Here is a 22,514-nt window from a genome sequence, read left to right as displayed (position 1 = left end):
TAATTCTCCCAGCAGCAATTAATGACACCACATGTGAAATGTTGTCTATACCAGGGAAGCTCATGAGAGACTCAGTGTCAAAGGTTTTTAACAAAAAAACTCTAGACTCTCCAGAAGAATGCAGATGGTCAGCATAAACCATGCTGTTTGCACAGTTAGGCATCAAGAGTTTTTTTTATTATAATTATAATTATTATTTTTTTTGAGATTGAGTTTCACTCTTGTTGCCCAGGCTGGAGTACAATGGCATGATCTTGGCTCACTGCAATCTCTGTCTCCCAGGTTCAAGTGATTCTCCTGCCTCAGCCTCCCAAGTAGCTGCGATTACAGGCACCTGCCACCTCACCTGGCTAATTTTTGTATTTTTAGTAGAGACGGGGTTTCACCATGTTGGCCAGGCTGGTCTCAAACCCCTGACCTCAAGTGATCTGCCTGCCTCGGCCTCCCAAAGTGCTGGGATTACAAGCATGAGCCACTGCACCCGGCCCATGAGCTATTCTTATCAGAGAATAAAAAATAACCGGGAAATCCTCCAAACATCTAAGTTACCAGATACCAGCCCAGGGCGAAACTTGCAAGCCAGCCTTCGGAGGAAGCAGTCTCAGACCTGCTATGTTCGCTCTTTTCTGCCCACGTGGTGACCCCAAATATTAAGCACTCCTTCTGTTTCCCAATGAAAATTTTTTTCAAGTATTTAGTTCAATTTGAATGCATACTTCTAATACTTATTCTTTGATTGCATATACATGTTTAAAATCACATAAAAATAATAATTTAAGAAACATTTTCCCCTGCTTTCTCATTTCATGAAAATTGTATTTGAACTTTTCACATTCATCTTTGGTGTCATGGTTGTGGTTATCCACTCTCAAAGAGCCTGTTGGCACTCTGCTCTTTCCACGACAAAGTTGTGAGATATAGCACTTTTGGACTCCATGTCCAGAAATTTAAATTTGTCTCTGGAAATTTTATTCCCACTTGCCAATCTCCAAGTACCACTAGGATGGTTGACTTTTTATTCCTTCCATAAATATATGCTCATAACTTCTACAACATAATACTTATCATATTGCTTCTTAAGTGATCTTATTTTACAATGTCATGCAATACTTATGACATTACACCTTAAGGAATAATCGCCCAAATATAGGTGAAATTTTCTTGCCCTGAAAAAAAAATTCTGGCTGGGTGAGGGCCACCTGTAATCCCAGCAATTTGGGAGACTGAGGCATGCAGATCACTTGAGGACAAGAGTTCGAGACCAGCCTGGCCAACATGGTGAAACTCGTCTCTACTAAAAAGACAAAAATTAGCCGGGCTTGGTGGCGCGTGCCTGTAATCCCAGCTACTCAGGAGGCTGAAGCATAAGAATTGTTTGAACCAGGGAGGTGGAGGTTGTAGTGAGCCACAATGGTACCACTGCACTCCAGCCTGGGCGATACAGTGAGACGCTGCCTAAAAAAAAAAAAAAAAAAAAAATCTGTTGAATATCTTCTATAAGCATTCCAGTTTTCCAATTCAGCCTTGTTGGAAGTTGTTTCATGCTAAGTAAGATATCTTCCGCAAACAGTATGTTATTGTTCAAAGTAAACATAATTGAGAGAATGCCCTGTAATATAAGATTCTTCAAGGATTTGAATATAAGACACCACCTTCTCTTTGGAGAGATAATTTTGGGAACAAAACCTCACCTTCTATGGGAGATGTAGGATACATCAGTCAATCGCAGCAATCAAATAGACTTTCAAAGCGTTATGTTAGTGCTGTTTTTATTTGACATATATTATTTTTCAGACTACTAAATTATCAATCATATGAAGTATTGAGTAAGGTTAATTAGCATCTAGGAAATGCAAGAGGTTGGAAATCCATCTTCAGAATGCATTTAAATGTTTTCTGTCTTCTAGATCTTTGTTGTTCTTATTCTGCTTTCTGCTGGTCTTGCCATCGGCCATGCTTATTGGGAAGCACAGGTGGGCAATTCCTCTTGGTACCTCTATGATGGAGAAGACGCTACACCCTCCTACCGTGGATTCCTCATTTTCTGGGGCTATATCATTGTTCTCAACACCATGGTACCCATCTCTCTCTATGTCAGGTAAGGCTGTCCTCTCTGGCATTTTGCTTTAGTGGAAGAATGTTGTACCTTCTCCCAACATAGTGCCTTCATTTCTAGTGATCACTGTTTCAAAGGTCACAAAGAACAGGTAAGAAAATCACGTTCATTTCAGAATTGAGGGTAAGAGAGGAAAAGGAAATTAACATATGAGTATCCACTCTATGCCAGCCACCTTTTATCTCATCCTGTTTGCAGATAAGGCTAGGGAATTTCAAAGATCGATTGCTACTCCTGTAGTCATTGTCTTATTAGTAAGGTTCCCTTCTCACCGGGTTCCAAAGCCCAGACTTCAGAAAGGGACTGGGAGGAGGGGAAGATTTAGCATGTGATGGAAAAACTTAGTTTTCCCTTTTGCAAGTGGTCCTCACCTCTTATCTGAGCCTTTATTATCATCTGCCACACCCAAGGTGGAGAACTTGTGCTTTCCGGCCACTACCTCCTAGTAGGAAAGAAATTCCCTGTCCTTCATCAACCTCTCTAAATGTTCTCTTTTTCATCTCAAATCTCAACCACAACAACAAAGTCAGGGGCATATCTCTGATAAGTGGTAAGCAGCTGATTTGGTGATACTTCTTCATTTTTTACTTTTACTTTTTTTTTTTTTGAGATGGAGTTTCACTCTTGTTGCCCAGGCAGGAATGCAATGGCATGATCTAGGCTCACTGCAACCTCCGCCTCCTGGATTCAAGCAATTCTGCCTCAGCCTCCTGAGTAGCTGGGATCATGGGTGCCCATCACCATGTCTGGCTACTTTTTTGTATTTTTAGTAGAGACAGGTTTCACCAAGTTGGCCAGGCTGGTCTTCAACTCCTGACCTCAGGTGATCTGCCCACCTCACCTCCCAAAGTGCTGGGATTACAGGCGTGAGCCACCACACCCAGCCTTTTTCTCTTTTTAATATGAAAGTTCACTGCCCTTGGCCAAACTGACTTTGAGACCTTTTTGGGAGGGACAGTGCTTTGGAATAAACCCAGCAGCCAGAGTTCATTCTTAGTTCTGATAAAGAATAGCCCAGAGACATAGGAATCACATACACACCTATAATTAGAGGCATTTATTTTAGTGTCATTATATGTGCATTTGCTTTATTTTTAATTTGATTACGTGTAGTTACTGTTGTTCTTTTAACATGAAGGAAAGCCCTGGGGCAGCCATCTGTTCCACAGCTACTTTGAGAAAAACCGAGTTGAGTATTACCTTTGTCAAGGGAACTATTACACAGATAATTTTGCCTAAAACCATCAATGTGTATTATAAAAGAAACTGTATACATAATTTTATATAAAGGTATGTCAAGTAACAAATACGATTTCTTTTTTCTTGGAGATAAAGGTCCTTTGAAAACATGCTGGAGCAAGTTCTTCCAGATAGTATCACTGCTTTGACTTCAAACCTCATTCAGAATAAACCCAACCCCAAGGCCCCAAGTGTGATCTGGTGCTCAGTCTTCCACTCCGCCCGTACCTTCTGCACCTCAGCCCACCTCCCTGGGCTTCTGCCACTCTGGCCCCTTGATATTCTTCCTGCACAGGGCCTTTGTCCCTGCTCTTTTCTCTGCCAGGGGCATCCTTACGTAGGTATCTATCTGCTCCCCTTTCACTACAAAGGCCTCTACTCAGACAACACCTTATTACCCTAACCTTTCCTGACTCATTCTGTTTCTGACCACTTCTCCTTCCTGGAGATCTTCATATCTCCTTACCTTGCTTTGCTTTGATTTTTGTTTGTTTGTTTGTTGTTTGTTTTGTTTTGAGACAGAGTCTTGCTCTGTTTCCCAGGCTGGAGTGCAGTAGCGCGATCTCAGCTCACTGCAACCTCCACCTGCTGGGTTCAAGTGAGTCCCCTGCCTCAGCCTCCTTAGTAGCTGGAATTACAAGTACATGCCACTATGCCTGGCTAATTTTTGTATTTTTAGTAGAGACAGGGTTTCACCATGTTGGTCAGGCTGGTCTTGAACTCCTGACCTCATGATCCGCCCACCTCAGCCTCCCAAAGTGTTGGAATTACAGGCGTGAGCCACCACACCTGGCCCCCTGCTTTGATTTTTCTGCAGAGAACTTTCACCTCTGATAAAGCCTCTCTTTATTAATTTATTTGTCTGTCTCTACTAGAAAGTAACCTCCTTAAGAGAACGGACTTTGTTTTGTTTACAGACATGTCCCCTGCACCTAGAATGGTATCTGGTACATAGTAGGCACTTAGGAAATACTTACGGAAGGGAGAGAAGTGGGGAGAGCGTCATTTTTCCATCTGTTTAACTTGTTAAGGACTTCCTTGGCCCACCTAACAATTGCTGGCTGTGTAAACAGCTTCCTTATAACTGAGATAGGTAATGTCCCTTATAGTTTTAAAATTCAGATGATCCTTTTATAATATCTTATTTTGGATATTCTATAACCTTATCATAATTTAGGGATCATGATTTGGGGTATTTGCCAAAAGCCTTTTGCCCTGTTTGAGAGCACAGTGGAGTCTGTACCCTAGGGTACTCTCACTCCCTCTGCCCTACCACTTAGGGCAAAGGTGAACATGGCCATTCCAGTGCCCCTGGGTACTATGGGGAATGGGGGAAAAGAGTCAGGCTTGCTGTGTCCACTGCTCTGTCTGCAGTGTTGCTGTGTCTTCCATTCTGCTGGGCTGTGTATTCTGAACATGGGTGCCTTGGCTAAATGTGCCCAGGAGTGAGTGGGAAATCTCACTGAGCAATTTTGAGTGGAAATTACTTGTCTAAAATCAGCTTGACCCTGAAGCCTTAGAATGATGCATGTGGTTAGGAGAAACCAGAGGCTGAGTGCATGGGGTTGTCTCCTTGTAGAGGGCTTAGTTTGGGCTGATGTAACAAAAGACCTTCGAAATTTATTGCTCACAGTTCTGGAGGCTGGAAAGTCTCAAATCAAAGCATCGGCAGATTCAGGGTCTGGCAAAGGCTCACTTTCTGCTTTATAGGCACAGCCAGTGCCTTCTAGCTATGTCCTCGCATGGCAGAAGGGGCAAGCAAGCTCCTTTGAGCCACTTTAATAAGGGCACTAATCCCATTCATAAGGGTGGAGCCCTCATGACCTAATGACCTTCTAAAGGCCCCACCTCAATACTGTTGAATTGGGGATTGGGTTTCAACATATGAATTTGGAGGGGGATTCTAACATTCCGACCATAGCAGTAAATAAGCAGCTTGCTCTTGTCTGTACAATGAGAATAAAATCTCTACTACTTGCCACTCGTATCCGAGCTCTCTACGGAAAATAATCTTCTGTCTTCCTAGCGTGGAAGTGATTCGTCTTGGACAGAGTCACTTCATCAACTGGGACCTGCAAATGTACTATGCTGAGAAGGACACACCCGCAAAAGCTAGAACCACCACACTCAATGAACAGCTCGGGCAGATCCATTATATCTTCTCTGATAAGACAGGGACACTCACACAAAATATCATGACCTTTAAAAAGTGCTGTATCAACGGGCAGATATATGGTAAGTGGAAGCCATCACTCATTTTCTGGGTGAGTGGGGCTGCCTGCCTTGTGCAGGTCACTACCTGGACTATAGCCTGTCTCCTGGCATTGCTGGTGCCCTCTCGATGCAGAGTCCCGCTGCTAGGGCCATTCTCCAGCTGAGCACCAGAGGAGCACCATGGACAGCACTGGGGACACATGCGTGGGAGAGGACAGTGGCCAGAAGTGGGCTCACAGCCGGGCGCGGTGGCTCATGCCTGTAATCCCAGCACTTTGGGAGGGTAAAGTGGGCAGATCCCATGAGGTCAGGTATTTGAGACCAGCCTTGCCAACATGGCAAAACCCCGTCTCTACTAATAATACAAAAATTAACCAGGTGTGGTGGTGGTGCACACCTATAATCCCAGCTACTCGGGAGACTGAGGCAGGAGAATTGCTTGAACCCGGGAGGCGGAGGTTGTGGTGAGCTGAGATCACACCACTGCACTCCAGCCTGGTGAGAGAGCAAGACTCTGTCTAAAAAAAAAAAAAAAAAAAAAAAATTAGAAGTCTCATTACTATATGATCTAGCAATTCCACTTCAGGTTATATACTCAAAAGAACTGAAACAGGGGCTCAAAGGGATATTTGTACACCTATGTTCATAGCAGCATCATTCACAATAGCCAAAAGGTAGAAGCAACTGAAGCGTTCATCAATGGATGAATGGATAAATAAAATGTGGATACACACAATGAAATATTATTCAGTCTAAGAAAGGAAGGAAAATTTGACACATGCTACAACACAGATGAACCTGAACTCGTTTATACCAGAGGTTGCAATTTTTTGAATTTTTGCAATCAGAACTTGGTGATGACCTTGAGCAGTAGGATATAAATAACTCCCACATGCTTAGCGTTCCAATAATGGAACACTAGGCATAAATGGGTTAAGGACATTATGCTAAGTGAAGTAAGCCAGTCACAAAAGGACAAATGTTGTATAATTCTACTTATATGAAGTACTTAGAATAATCAGATTTATAGAGACAAAGCGGAATGATGGTTACCAGGGGCTAGAGTCAGGGGAATTGGGAGTTATTGTTTAATGGGTACAGAGTTTCAATTTTGCAAGATGAAACAGCTGCACAACAGTGTGAATATACTTGATGTCACTGAACTGTATGCTTAAAAGTGGTTAAAATGGGCTGGGTGCAGTGTCTCATGCCTATAATAACAACACTTTGGGAGGTCAAGGTGGGAGGATTGAGGCCCAGAATTCTAGACCAGCTTGGGTAACAAAGCAAAAATTTTTAAAAATTAGCAGAGTATGGTGCCTCATGCCTATAGTTCCAGCTACTTGGGAGACTGAGGCAGGAAGATCCCTTAAGCCTGGGAGTTGAAGGCTACAGTGAGCCAAGATCACACCACAGCACTCCAGCATGGCTAACAGAGCAAGACCCTGTCTCAAAATAGCAACAACAAAAATTGGTTGACTGGTGTGCAGTGGCTCACGCCTGCAATCCCAGCACCTTGGGAGGCTGAGTCAGGCACATCCCTTGAGACCAGGAGTTTGAGACCAGCCTGGGCAACATGACAAAACCACATCTCTGGCCGGGCACAGTGGCTCACGCCTGTAATCCCAGCACTTTGGGAGGCCTACGTGGGTGGATCACAAGCTCAGGAGTTCGAGACCAGCCTGGCCAATATGATGAAACCCCATCTCTACTAAAGATACAAAAATTACCTGGGCGTGGTGGTGGGTGCCTCTAGTCCCAGCTACTCAGGAGGCTGAGGCAGGAGAATCGCTTGAACCCGGGAGGTGGAGGTTGCAGTGAGCAAAATTGTGTCACTGCACTCCAGCCTGGGCAACAGAGTGAGACTCCATCTCAAAAAAAAAAAAAAAAAGCCTCTACAAAAAACAATAATAATAATAATACAAAAATTAGCCAGGCGTGGTGGTGTGTGCCTGTAGTTCCAGTTACTTGAGAGGCTGAGGTAGGATCACCTGAGCCCGGGTACGTCGAGGCTGTTGTGGGCTGGGTTTGCACCACTGCACTCCAGCCTGGGTGACAGAGTGAAACCCTGACTCAAAAAAATCAAACAAAAAATTGGTTAATATGGTAAATTTTATTATGTGTATTTCACTACAATTGTTTGTTTTCTTTGTTTTTGTTTTTGAGACAGTGTCTCACTCTGTCACCCAGGCTGGAGTGCAGTGGTGCGATCTCAGCTCACTGCAACCCCTCCGCCTCCCAGGTTCACATGATTCTCCTCCCTCAGCTTCCTGGTAGCTGGGATTACAGGCACACACCACCATGCCTGGCTAGTTTTTGTTGCTGTTGTTGTTGTTGTTGTTGCTTTTTTGTAGAGATGGGGTTTCACCATGTTGACCAGACTGGTATTGAACCCCTGACCTCAAGTGATCCATCTGCCTCAGCCTCCCAAAGTGCTGGGGTTACAGGCGTGAGCCACCACACGCGGCCTACAATTGTTTTTTTGGTTTTGTTTTTGTTTTTTTGAGACAGAGTCTCACTCTGTCGCCCAGGCTGGAGTGCAGTGGCACCATCTTGGCTCACTGAAACCTCCACCTTCCGAGTTCAAGTGATTCTTCTGCCTCAGCCTCCCGAGTAGCTGGGACTACAGGTATGAACCACCATTCCCAGCTAATTTTGTATTTTTAATAGAGATGGAGTTTCACCATGCTAGCCAAGCTGGTCTTGAACTCCTGACCTCAGGTGATCAGCCCATCTCAGCCTCCCAAAGTGCTGGGATTACAGGCGTGAGCCACCACACCCAGCCAATTGTTTTAAAAGTTGATTTCAGTTCTAATTTTCTGAAACATTTAGAAATTTAATTTTCTGTAAATTTAGAGATAATATTAAGGCTAATACTAGATTCAAATAGAGTGCTATTTTAAATATACTTAATAGCACAATTGTTTAAAATGATATAGGGACATGCATATATACTTCCTACTTGTAGGCACTGTGAGTGCCTTTTCTCATAAGAAGTATCAGTGAAGATGGTAGGGCACTGAGGGGCTGAGGACGTGGCTCACATATGTGAGTCCTTCTGACTTGGGGGAGGTAAAGCATTTCAAAGGATATGATTCAGGCCCCTAGGAGAAGGTAGTGGAGAGGCACAGCCACTGGTATTTGAATATCTAGACCGGGGTCATCTAACGTTTTCTGTAAAGTGCCAGATAATAAATATTTTAGCCTGTCCAGGCCGTATATGGTCTTATCGCCATCACTATATAAGCAAAGCCAGGTAAGGAGGGGCCTCTGGACATAGGTGTAGAATCAATTTGTTTTGTCCTGTTTGTTTCTCAGGGGACCATCGGGATGCCTCTCAACACAACCACAGCAAAATAGAGGTAAGACCTTTAAGCTGAAGAATTGTTTGGGATGCTGGGGATGTCAGGGTGCCAGCAGAGCCATGCTTCCTTTGAAGGTCTAGGGAAGACTCTTTCGTTGCCTCTTCCCTGCTCCTGGTGGTTGCCCACAGTCCTTGGTGTTCCTTGGCTTGGAGACTTGGAAACACAACTCTGTGTCTCTGCCTTTGTTGTCACATGGTGTCCCCGGTGTGTCTGTGTGTCTCTGTCCACATTTCCCCTTCTAATAAGGATACCAATCATTGGATTAGGACCTACCCTAATTGAGTATGACCTCATTTTATCTTGATTACATCTGTAAAGACCCTGTTTCTAAATAAGGTCACATTCATAGGTACCAGAGGTTAGAATTTCAACATATCTTTTGGGGGAACACAGTTTAGTCTACCACAAAGTACCTTTTGACTAGGCATGGTGGCTCATGCCTGTAATCCCAGCACTTTGGGAGGCTAAGTTTGGCAGATCAATTGAGTCAAGGAGTTTGAGACTAGAGAAACCACATCTCTACAAAAAAATACAAAAATTAGCCAGGTATGGTGGAACATGCCCTTAGGCCCATCTACTCAGAAGGATTGCTTGAGCCCAGGAGGTGGAGGTTGCAGAGAACTGAGATCAAGCCACTGCACTCCAGCCCGGGTGACAGAGTGAGACCCATATATGGTCATATATGTTTCCAAAAAAAAAAAAAGGGGGGGGGCTTTTTATTTAAGACAGTTGTGAGCCTCTTGACATTTAAGAATGTGCTAAAATCCTAAGGTGGTTTTTGCATAATTGAAACCTTGCCTTTGAAGAAAAGTTCATGTCATTTGTTAAGTCAAAAATATTTTATAAAATCATATTTTGTTTTTCTCCATTTCTTTCAGCAAGTTGATTTTAGCTGGAATACATATGCTGATGGGAAGCTTGCATTTTATGACCACTATCTTATTGAGCAAATCCAGTCAGGGAAAGAGCCAGAAGTACAACAGTTCTTCTTCTTGCTCGCAGTTTGCCACACAGTCATGGTGGATAGGACTGATGGTAAGTGTTTCTCTGGCATCTCAGGCATTAGAGACCAGGTTTTTTGTTTCCAGGTAACTCCTGCTTATGGCTCAAATGCATGTCAAGTAGTACACAAATCTGTCTCATATTCGAATGCAGTGAATATTTCTCAGCACTTACCACTAGATGGTTTATGGAAGAGCAAAGTAGGAAACAAGCTTCTTGTCCCTGAAAATTTACGTTTATTCATAGCTATAGCTCCAGGTGTATTTTTTTCACTTTGCAAATGAAATCTTGTTGAAAGAAATGATTGGTACTTGAACTATGATAGAAGAATCTAACTTTTCTTAGCACATTTATTACTGAGCATTTACTGAGAGTGAAAAGCCAAGCTTTATCTGTATCAGAAATGGACTTTGAACTTGACTAATCTTTTCTACCAAATAATTTCAGATATATGCTCTTATTTACTAGATTCTGTTATAGTTTGGGTTTGAAATAATATCAGCCTCAGCCTGGATCTCTTTAAGGTGCCTTTTTCCATTTAAAGGAGCATAATTAATGTGAATGTCATGGGAACAAGCCAGAATGGCTTGTAGGTTCCTTTGCAGAATCCTTCGATGCAGTTTGTGCCAGCTTTGTCACAGCAAGTTTGTCCTGTATCAAGGAAAGCTAGTCATTTTATCACAAATGGACATAATGATAAATTATATAGACACACATGCACTTTATAGAAAGAGCAAAAGGAGTTATTTTGGTGTTTCTGTAATGAAGCGTAGTCTGCCTTCACTTCATTCCCTCACTTCATCCACTTCACTACATCTTCCACTTTTTACTTCAGTCAGTGCAGCATACGTAAGTCCCTCTCTTTTCTCTACCTTAATGTTTCATATGTAGCAGGTATGAAATTTCCAGAGAAGGAATATGCATAAAAACTAAATGTGTAGGCCAACGCTTGGTGGCTTACACCTGTAATCCCAGCATTTGGAAGGTCGAGGTGAATGGATTGCTTGAGCTCAAGAGTTCAAGACCAGCCTGAGCAACATGGCAAAACCCCATCTTACCAAAAAATACAAAAAATTAGCCAGGTGTGATGGGACATGCCTGTAGTCCCAGCTACTCAGGTGGGGATCGCTTGAGCCCAGGAGGTCAAGGCTGCAGTGAGCCATAGTCTCACCATTACACTCCAGCTTCGGTGATGGAGTGAGACCCTATCTCAAAAAAAACAAAAAACACCTAAATGTATAGAAGCTGTATATGATACCTTTCAGCAAGTTTCAAAGAAACCCATTTTCCAAGGATGAATCTAATATTGCAATGAAGCAAGATAACAGAGTTCAGATTAGGGTGGATACATGGAAGGGTTTATCAGCAGATGATGTGGGGAAGGATAGAAAGGGGCGATACCAGGTCATGAATCATGGAAGCAGAGGTCTAAGTCTATTTGACTTACTAAGCCAATTTTACTCAGGCAATAAGCATAAAGTATGATATTACAAAGTCACCTGGTTCTCTTTGGTTTTGACTCATTAGCACAATTATTGTACTCTTCTCTGAGTACGTGATAGGATTTTAAGGGCTAACTGGCCAACTTAGGCAAATGTAAATTCATCCTGTGGTCCCTATTCTATCTTTCCCCAGTGGGATATTATGGGAAGAGCCCTGGACTACATGCTAGAGATGAGTCAGCCCAGTTTGGGTCCCTCTCAGAACCACCTTCCTCGGTGTTGTAGTAAGAAGGTTGGATGTACAAAGTTCCTTCCAGCAGGGCTGGGCGCGGTGGCTTACACCTGTAATCCCAGCACTTTGGGAGGCCGAGGCAGGCAGATCGTGAGGTCAGGAGTTCAAAACCAGCCTGGCCAACATGGTGAAACCCCATCTCTACTAAAAATACAAAACATTAGCCAAGCATGGTGGCATGTGCCTATAATCCCAGCTACTTGGGAGGCTGAGGGAGGAGAATCACTTGAACCTGGCAGGCGGAGGTTGCAGTGAGCCAAGATCACGCCACTGCACTACAGCCTGGGCAACAGTGCAAGACTCCATCTCAAAAAAAAAAAAAAAAAAAAAAAGAACACAAAGTTCCTCCAGCCTGACATACCACAGCTCTTTGTCCACTGTCAGCTGAGGTCAAGGGTTGTACGAATAGAGACATGTTGGCTTCTAGTGCAGGAGCTTAGAGAAGAAATTGCTTGCGGCTTTTAACCATAAAGTACCAGGAAAGGATCCCTTGAAAGGGACCTTGGGGACTACACCTCCAAGTTTTGTTTTGTGTTTTTGAGACAGTCTTGCTCTTGTCACCCAGGCTGGAGTGCAATGGCACAATCTCGGCTCACTGCAACCTCCACCTCCCAGGTTCAAGCAATTCTCGTGCCTCAGCCTCCTGAGTAGCTGGGACTACAGGGGCCCACCACCACGCCCAGCTAATTTTTGTATTTTTAGTAGAGATGGGGCTTCACATGTTGGCCAGGCTGGTCTCCAACTCCTGATTTCAGGTGATCTGCCCACCTCAACCTCCCAAAGTGCTGGGATTACACGCGTGAGCCACCACACCCTACCACATGCATTTGTTTTCTGCTACTCTGCAGTGAATTAGTGTAACTCAGCTACTGAAAACACCTGTTCATTAGCTTACAGTTCTGTAGGGCAGAATTCTGAGCATGGCATGACTGGGTTCACCGCTCAGCATCTGACTAAAATCAAGTTTGGGCCATGTTCTCATCTGGAGCTCAGTGTCTTTTTCCACATTCACGTGTGGTTGCGGCAGGATTCAGTTCTCTGTGGTTGTAGAACTGAAGTCCCCATTTCTTTATTGGCTGTCAACTGGGTTGCCCTCCACTCCTAGAGACTGTCCTCATTCCCTGCCAGCTGGTCCACTCCACCTTCAAAGCCAGCGGTGGAGAATCTCCCTTAAATTGAACCTTTTTCATGCTGCTCCAAGTCTCTCCCCAAGAAGAGTTCTGTCCTAAGCTCATCTAATTAAGTCAGGAACACCTGGATAATCTATTTTAAGGTCAGCTGATTAGGATCGCACATCTGCAAATTCCCTTCACAGCAGTAGCTAGATTAGTGCTTGATTGAGTAACTGGGAGAAAGTGAATGTACAGCACTGGGATGGGAACCTTGAGGCCATTGCAGACTCCCGCCTGCACAGAGGTCATGTGAGAGCAGAATGTGGAAGGCTTGGAAGCCTTCACTTCACCTGGAAGTTCTGAGTTAATGATCAGAGAGCTTGTTTCAGGAGTTTTGCGCATCACGGGTGTGAGAGTCTGGAGCAGGTAGGCACTGGAGATTGGCACAGAGGCTGAAGGTTTGCATTGGTATGGGGTCTTTGGGAAGGATAACAAAGCCATGGATGTGGGAGACACCTGGCAAATCATTTAAAGGGGGTGAGAGGATTGAGGAGAAAAAGACATCTGAGAGCTAGGGCTTGTTTTTGTGAGTGTGTGTGTTTTTTGTTTTTTTGTTTTGTGTGTTTTTTTTTTTTTTTTTTTTTTGAGACTAAGTTTCACTCTTATTGCCCAGGCTGGAGTGCAATGGCATGATCTCGGCTCACTGCAACCTCCATCTCCCGGGTTTAATAAATTCTCCTGCCTCAGCCTCCGAGTAGCTGGGATTACAGGCACGCCCCACCACACCCAGCTAATTTTGCATTTTTAATAGAGATGGGGTTTCTCCATGTTGGTCAGGCTGGTCTTAAACTCCTAACCTCAAGTAATCCTCCAGCCTTGACCTCCCAAAAGTGCTGGGATTACAGGTGTGAGCCACCACACCCAGTCTTTTTTTTTTTTTTTTTGAGACTGAGTCTCGCTCCTGTTGCCCAGGTTGGAGTACAGTGCCGCAATCTCGGCTCACTGCAACCTCTGCCTCCCAGGTTCAAGTGATTCTCCTGCGTCAGCCTCCCGAGTAGCTGGGATTACAGGTGCCCACCACCAAACCCTGGCTAACTTTTTGTATTTTTAGTAGAGATGGAGTTTTGCCATGTTGGCCAGGCTTGTCTTGAACTCCTAACCTCAGGTGATCCACCCGCCTCAGCCTCCCAAAGCACTGGGATTACAGGTGTGAGCCACCATGCCTGGCCAGGTAGTTTATTAATTAGAGTGAGCCGGGTGCAGTGGTTCACGCCTGTAATCCCAGCACTTTGGGAGCCTGAGGTAGGCGGATCACCTGAGGTCAGGAGTTCAAGACCAGCCTGACCAATATTGTGAAACCCCACCTCTACTAAACATACAAAAATTAGCTGGGCGTGGTGGCGGGCACCTGTAGTCCCAGCTACTCGGGAGGCTGAGACAGGAGAATTGCTTGAACCCGCGAGGCGGAGGTTGCTGTGAGCCGAGATTGTGCCACTGCGCTCCAGCCTGGGCAACAAAGTGAGACTCCATCTCAAAAAAAAAATTAGAGTGAATCAGCTGAGGCAGTTGTGAAGGAGAGAAGAAAGGTGCATTTAGCTTTCTCTGCCACCATTACCCTGAAGCTAGGCAATCAGGTTGATGAGAACTGAGAGGTGGGATTTGTGGTTTGAGCATCTTTCTTTGATTACATCAATTTCATGAGCCACAAATTAGTGTGTGAAAGAAAAAGAAGGTCTTTCTGGTTGCCTCTAAATGTGCCATAAATAAAGAGTTTTCTTAGGAGGGTTGCTTTGTTTTTGTTTGTTTTTTTAGTTTGTTTTTACACCTTCAACTTTTATTTTAGGTTCAGGGGATACATGTGCATGTTTGTTACATGGGTATGTTGCATGATCCTGAAGTTTGGGGTACAATTGATCCCGTCATCCGGGTAGTGAACACAGAACTTAATAGTTAGTTTTTCTTTTCTTTTTTATTCTTTTTTTTTTGAGACAGAGTCTTGCTCTGTTGCCCAGGCTGGAGAGCAGTGGCGCAATCTCGGCTCACTGCAAGCTCTGCCTCCCGGGTTCATGCCATTCTCCTGACTCAGCCTCCCAAGTAGCTGGGACTACAGGTACCCGCCACCATGCCTGGCTAATTTTTTTTGTATTTTTAGTAGAGACGGGGTTTCACCATGTTAGCCAGGACGAAAGGTCGGCCTGCTGCGTTGGCTGGGAATCGAAGTCGGGTCAATTGCTTGGAAGGCAGCTATGCTCACCACTATACCACCAACACCACGCTCTTTTCTTTTCTCTTCTTTTTTTTTGAGATGGAATCTCGAACTGTCGCCTGGGCTGGAGTGCAATGGTGTGATCTCGGTTCACTGCAACCTCTGCCTCCCGGGTTCATGCGATTCTCCTGCCTCAGTCTCCCAAGTAGCTGGGATTACAGGTGCATACCACCACACCTGGCTAATTTTTTATATTTTTAGTAGAGACGGGGTTTCACTATGTTGGCCAGGCCGGTCTCAAACTCCTGACCTTGTGATCCACCCGCCTCAGCCTCCCAAAGTGCTGGGATTACAGGCGTGAGCCACCGTGCCTGGCCCTAATAGTAAGTTTTTCAACCCTTGTTGCCCTCCCTCCCTCCTTTCTCTTGAAGTTCCCACTATCTATTTTTGCAGTCTTTATGTCCATGAGTACCCAATGTTAAGTGAGAACATGTGGTAGGTATGTGGTCTTCTGTTCCTGAGTTAATTTGCTTAGAATAATGGCCTAATCTCTATTGTGACAAAGGATATGAATTTGTTCCTTTTTATGGCTGCATAGTTTTTTAGTCCAAGTGTCTTCCAGCAGTCATAAGGTTGGAATTTGGACCAAGTCACTGACGTTCTTCCCATCTCTGTTAGTCTGCAATTCTGTGATTCCATTATCAGAAGGTAATGGAAAACATTTTTTTTTCTTTAATGATAAAAGTATCAAGGTGTTTGCTCTAGATATGAGTGTCTTACTTGTGGGAACTTTACCACTTTTTATTATTTTGTTTCTTTTCTCTGCTGGAAATGCGTTTGCTGTCAATATTATGCCATATATCGCTGTGCCAACTTAAGTTGCCGAAGGGAAAGGCTTTGTTCTCACCGCTGCTGATTTGTCTCTGGTTAAATAGTTTGCCCTCTAGCATTTGTATATGTTTGCTAGATGGCCGGATTTAGGAAGTATGTTTATAGCTTCTAGTGAATGACTTTCTGAGTGAACAAATACAGAGAGACCCTAAGTGTCATCTTTAATTATTAATTAGGAAGTGATTAATATTGACTTAAAAAGTGAATCCTCTGAGCCAATTGTGAAGGAAGGAAGGAAGGTGTGTTTAGCTCTCTCTGCCACCATTACCCCAGAGCACCAACCATTCCAAGTGAGGCTGGGGGATAAACAGCTGCTCATGCATCTGTGGCCTTCATCCTGGTCAAAGTATTTTGGAAAACTAAATGCTCTTTCTGTCCAAAATCATCTGGCCACGGAAATGCTTTTCCTTCTATTTTGAGACAAAATAACTAGAGTAGAAAAATAGAAGCTCTTGGGTAGGCAGAGTATTTTTTAAACTTTTTATTGAAGTACAACATGTGTATACAGAGATATGTACGTATCATAAGTATATAACTCAATGAATTTTCACAAACCAATACTCTTGTAATGAGCACCCAGATTTTTAAAAAAGAACATTATCAATCCCCCTAGAATTCCCTTTACATTCCTTTCCAGTGATTACAAGAAAAGTACTTTCCTGACTACGAATAACGCAGGTTAGCTCTGTCAGTTTTTTGACTTATTTAAGTGGCATCATGTAGCATATGTACTCTTTTGTGTATCTGGCTGTGAGATTTATTCCTATTCTTATTGGTTTTTTCTTTTTTCCTAAAAGAGACTGCATCTTGCTCTGTCAGCCAGGCTGGAGTGCAGTGGAATATCAAAGCTCACTGTAACCTCACACTCCTGGGCTCAAGTGATCCTCCTGCCTCAGCCTCCTGAATAGTTGCAATTATAGGCACGTGCCACTGAACCTAGCTTATTCTTATTGTTGAAATGTAGTTGTGAATAGAAGATAATTTTCCATTATTTAACTTTTAAACATTAAGATATCGGATAGTGATCAAACTAAGGTTGGTTGGTTTGTTTCAACTTTTCTTTCTTTCTTTTTTTTTTTTGAGATGGAGTCTCGGTCTGTCACCAGGGTGGAGTGCAGTGGCGAGATCTTGGCTCACTGCAACCTCCACCTTCCGGGTTCAAGTGATTCTCCTGCCTCAGCCTCCCGAGTAGCTGGAACTATAGGCACGTGCCACCACGCCTGGCTAATTTTCTGTGTTTTTAGTAGAGACAGAGTTTCACTGTGTTAGCCAGGATGGTCTCCATCTCCTGACCTCATGATCTACCTGCCTCAGCCTCCCAAATTGCTGGGATTACAGGCGTGAGCCACTGCACCCAGCCTGTGTGTTTTTTTTTTGTTTTTTGTTTTTAATAAGGAGAATATAGCTATGGTAAAGAAAAAATAGCCTGGGCAACATGGTGAGATCCTGTCTCTACAAAAAATACAAACATTAGCTGGGTGTGGTGATGTGCGCCTATAGTCCCAGCTACTCAGGAAGCTGAGGTGGGAGGATCACTTGCGCCTGAGGTGATCAAGGCTGCAGTGAGCTGAGATGGTGCCACTGCACTCCAGCCTTGGTGCCAGAGTAAGACTGTCTCAAAAAAAACAAAAAAAAAAAAGAAAGAAAGAAAACATACTTTTTTAGAGGGAAGATAAACTGGTACAACCTTCTTGGAAAACAAATTAGTATTGTATACCAATGAGTTTTAAAATTATCAGTGTTCTCTGGCTCAGTATTTTCCTAATAGGAATCTGCTCTTAGAAAATAAGCCAGGGGCCCAGGGGCAGTGGCTCATGCCTGTAATCCGAACACTTTAGGGACTGAGGCAGGCGAATCACTTGAGTCCAGGAGTTTGAGACCAGCCTGAGCAACATGGTGAAACCCCGTCTCTACAAAAAAAATACAAAAAATTAGCCAGGTGTGGTGGTGTGTACCAGTAATCCCAGCTACTTGGGAAGATGAGGTAGGAGGATCACTGAGCCTGGGGAGATTGAGGCTGCAGTGAGCCATGATTGTGCCACTGCACTGCAACCTAGGCAACAGGGTGAGACCCTGTTTCAGAAAAACAAGAAAGAAAGAGAATAAGCCAGGTGAGGTGACATGAGCCTGTAGCCCTAGCTACTCATTAGGCTAAGGCAGAAGGATCACTTGGGCCCCGGAGATCAAGAGCAGTCTGGACAACATAGGGAGACCTCTGTCTCTAAAAAGAAAAAAGAAACAGAAAAATCTTTATACATATACAAAAGGGTTATTAAAATGTGATTTTTTGAGAGTAAAAAAATTTGGAAATAAACTAAGTGTCTGTAATGGGAAAATGATAACATATTTACATTTGTTCAAATGTTTATAAAGAATTTAAAAAGGGATGGCAATATGCTCAGATACAGCATTAAAATAATCAGGATGTAAATGTATATTCAGCTTGATAGAAACAATTTCAGATACAGACATTTTAAAAGGCACTGGAGGGAATGATAAAATGTCAACACCTGTTGTTTCTCCTGTGGATGGTGGGATTATGGGAATTTTCCCTCATTCTCTACCAATGTTTCTTTTTTAGTTTATATTACTGTTTATAAGTCAAGATAAAACAAAGAAGTTTTAATCTTGGCATAACCCTTCTGAGTCAATGACTCGTTTACCTGGGGATGTTTTGGGCTTTGCAGCCCAGCTGACCCCCACAGGAGCCTCAGCAGAGGCCTCAACAATGAGCTCTGCATTTGTTTTTACAGCTTTTCTGGGATTTCTCTCGCTTCCTTGTTAGGTCAGCTCAACTACCAGGCAGCCTCTCCTGATGAAGGTGCCCTGGTAAACGCTGCCAGGAACTTTGGCTTTGCCTTCCTCGCCAGGACCCAGAATACCATCACCATCAGTGAACTGGGCACTGAGAGGACTTACAATGTTCTTGCCATTTTGGACTTCAACAGTGACCGGAAGCGAATGTCTATCATTGGTAAGTCCCCCTCAGAGTCTGTCTATGAATCGCTCATTTAGATGTTGCTTGTGCCCATTGTATTGAGTGGCATCAGGATAAAGCAGCCAGTGAATGAGCTACTTGGCTCCTGGGAGATTTCTGCAGCTTTATTGAAACTGGTATTGTTGGCTGGGCGCGGTGGCTCACGCCTGTAATCCCAGCACTTTGGGAGGCCGAGGCGGGTGGATCACGAGGTCAGGAGATCGAGACCATCCTGGCTAACACGGTGAAACCCCGTCTCTACTAAAAATACAAAAAAAATTAGCCAGGCGTGGTGGCTGGCACCTGTAGTCCCAGCCACTCGGGAGGCTGAGGCAGGAGAATGGCGTGAACCCGGGAGGCAGAGCTTGCAGTGAGCCGAGATCGCTCCACTGCATTCCAGCCTGGGCGATAGAGCAAGACTCCATCTCAAAAAAAAAAAAAAAAAAAAGAAACTGGTATTGTTTTCTTCATTCTTCACTGTGTTCCCTACTCAAAGGGGCAGCCACAGTATCTCTGAATCTTGCAAATGCTGCTGACGTTCTTTTTTAATCCCTTTTTTTCTTTTCTTTTTTTTTTTTTTTTGAGATGGAGTCTTGCTCCGTCACCCAGGAGTGCAGTGGCGCGATCTCAGGTCACTGCAACCTCCGCCTCCCAGGTTCAAGCGAGTCTCCTGCCTCAGCCTCCTGAGTAGCTGGGATTACAGCTGCTGACATTCTTTAACCACGTGGGCTGCCAGATGCTGAATCTGGGGCAGCAGGTGGAACATTTCTGAAGCAGCAGGTAGACATTTGTAGCAGTCTTTTATTTTAAACAACACATGCTCTTTTATTTTTTGAGCACCTCTGAGTGCTCTCTTCTGTACTTGATGGTAGGGAAGGGAGGACTCAGCAGGAAAAGATTTCTGAGAAAAGCAAAGCTATGCTTATGAATCAAAATCATATCTGCAATGCAGGCACATAACAGACCACCAAGTGAAGATGAAAATCACTTCCTATCACTGAACTGCTTTAAATTCGTAATTTGAAATAATCTCAAACTTATAGAAAAGTTACAAGAATGGTTTAAAGAGCTCTCATACTCTTCCATATCCACCAATTGTTAACATAATGAAATTTCATTTATATATCTCTATATACAGATCTAATATATATCTAATTATATATGTAATTTCATTATATATACCTATATATATACACACATATATATGTACACACACATACATACAGGTTATTGTTTTCTGAACCATTTGAGAGTAAATTGCATTAGAAGGAGCAAGATTACATGATAAAAAAAGAAAATAAAAATATAAAAAAGAGAATAAATTGCAGGCCTAATGTCCCTTTCCCCTAAATACTGTACTATATACCATAGTAGGTATTTCCTAAGAACAGAAACACTCACTTATATATACAGTGCAATGTTCAGAACCAGAAAATTTAACACAGTACAATATTATCTAATCAATAGACTTTATCAGATTTTACCAGGGAGGTTCATTCTTTGTTTTTCGGGTCCAGGATCCAATCTAAGATCACAGGTTATATTAGGTGATCATGACTCTGAGTCAAGGACGGTTCAATCTCTTTTTGATCTTTCATCCATTGACATTTTTAAAAAGCACAGGCTGGTTATTTTATAGGCTATCCCTCCATTTGGGTTTGTCTGATGTTCCCTCATGATTAGAGCTAGGTTACACATTGTTGGCAGGAAGAGTCCGTAAGTGATGCTGTGCTTTTCTTTAAGTATCACATCAGAAGGTGTATACACACACACACACACACACACACACACTTATATTTATATATTTATATATACATATATTTATATATGTATATTTATAAGTATATATTTATTTATATATACATATATTTATATATGTGTATATATGTAGATATATAAGTATGTATATATGTGTATATATATGTTTTTTATATATATATATATATATATTTTTTTTTTTTTTTTTTTGAGACAGAGTTTCACTCTTGCTGCCCAGGCTGAAGTGCAATGGTGCGATCTCGGCTCACTGCAACCTCTACCTCCCTGGTTCAAGTGATTCTCCTGCCTCAGCCTTCTGAGTAGCTGGGATTACAGGCATGTGCCACCATGCCTGGTTAATTTTGCATTTTTAGTAGAAACAAGGTTTCTCCATGTTGGTCAGGCTGGTCTCCAACTGCTGACCTCAGGTGATTGGCCCGCCTTGGCCTCCCAGAGTGCTGGGATTACAGGCGTGAGCCACCCTTCCTAGCCAGAAGGTATATATTATTGGTTTGTCTCATTAATGGGGATGTTAACTTTGATCACTTGGTTAAGGTGGTATCTACAAGCCTTCTCCACTATGATTGAATTTTTAACCAATAAAAATATATAGGTTTAACTATTACACCCTCCTTAGGCACACTTACTGAACGCTTTCTGTGTCCCTTACACAGATCTAGACTGATTATCACGCTTGCCATCTACCTTGATTTAAAATCTAGTTAGCAATGAGGGATGTATTACAATTATTGCATTAATCAAAAAACCCCAAAAAAAGGGTCATAAGGAGTGGTGTTGTGGTCGAAGTATTAAAAGCAGTAAGTGTTGTGAGTTCATAGGTGAGAAATTACCTGTTGGTTGGATGGAGAAAAAAGTCTACAAAAGAAAGTAACTAGAACATGGCATAGCACATGGTAGGGAGTCAGTAAATATTTGTTGGAAGAATGACTGAGGTTATAAAAAACAGAGCTGACCGTGAAGGAATCTTTTTATATTTATTTCACTATTACATTCAATGTAGATAATGACTTACCAGTTTTGTTGAAGGCAACACTTTTCTAGAGGAACTGATGGTTTTAAGCTAATAGTGAATTATGAGATAGTAACACTTCAAATTAACTTTATAAATGTAGTTTTCTATTAAAAAATCAAACTTAGCTGGGTGTGGTAACTCACATCTGTAATCCCAGCATTTTGGGAGGCTGAGGCAGGAGGATTGCTTGAGCCCAGGAGTTCAAGACCAGCCTGGGTAACATAGTGAGACCTTCAATGTCTATAAAAATAAAAATTAGCCAGGCATGGTGGCATGCACCTGTGGTCCCAGCTACTCAGGAGGCTGAGATGGGAGGATTGCTTGAGCCTGGGGGGTCGAGGCTACAGTGAGCCGATACTGAACTGCTGCACTCCAGCCTGGACAACAGAGCAAGACCCTGTCTCAAAAAATATATATATAAAAAATCAAACTTCATTGTGTTTTTTTTCTTCTTTTACTACCAGTAAGAACCCCAGAAGGCAATATCAAGCTTTACTGTAAAGGTGCTGACACTGTTATTTATGAACGGTTACATCGAATGAATCCTACTAAGCAAGAAACACAGGATGCCCTGGATGTAAGTTTCACTTTTATTCTTTCTGCAAGGGATTCTGAACTTACTCTCTGATGCTGTCTGTTAAGTTTGCATGAAAGCTGTATGTTAACTGCTGACCCTCCCTTTGCTTTGCAATAGTTGGGGTGGAAAGAGCAGTAAAGTAGGAATATAGCCACCTGGGTCCCAGTTCTGCCCCTGCCACTGACTTCCTGGGATATCACCATGGTGCCCTCTCCCAGCATGTGGGTCTTCAAGGTCTATAGGACTGAGGCAGGGGAATGGCTTAGCTCTCTTCCAGTGGTCTTGAGCAA

General features: G+C 43.1%; 1 protein-coding gene across 3 annotated transcripts in view; it reads left to right on the top strand.

Annotated features, from left to right (window-relative positions):
• Window positions 1-22,514, top strand: part of ATP8B1 (ATPase phospholipid transporting 8B1) — a 156,423-nt gene that overhangs the window by 106,266 nt on the left and 27,643 nt on the right. For all 3 annotated transcript variants that reach the window (XM_063699249.1, XM_055368209.2, XM_004059466.5), the window contains exons 12-17: window positions 1,908-2,098; window positions 5,382-5,590; window positions 8,888-8,931; window positions 9,813-9,969; window positions 18,665-18,853; window positions 22,112-22,224. In XM_063699249.1, the coding sequence (XP_063555319.1) occupies window positions 1,908-2,098; window positions 5,382-5,590; window positions 8,888-8,931; window positions 9,813-9,969; window positions 18,665-18,853; window positions 22,112-22,224 (903 nt within the window). The remainder of the gene's footprint in view (window positions 1-1,907; window positions 2,099-5,381; window positions 5,591-8,887; window positions 8,932-9,812; window positions 9,970-18,664; window positions 18,854-22,111; window positions 22,225-22,514) is intronic.

This window comes from Gorilla gorilla, chromosome 17 (assembly GCF_029281585.2).
Source record: "Gorilla gorilla gorilla isolate KB3781 chromosome 17, NHGRI_mGorGor1-v2.1_pri, whole genome shotgun sequence".
NCBI classification, from domain to species: domain Eukaryota; kingdom Metazoa; phylum Chordata; class Mammalia; order Primates; family Hominidae; genus Gorilla; species Gorilla gorilla.
Note: the sequence above shows the minus strand (reverse complement) of the source record. Positions and strands in the feature narration are given on the sequence as shown.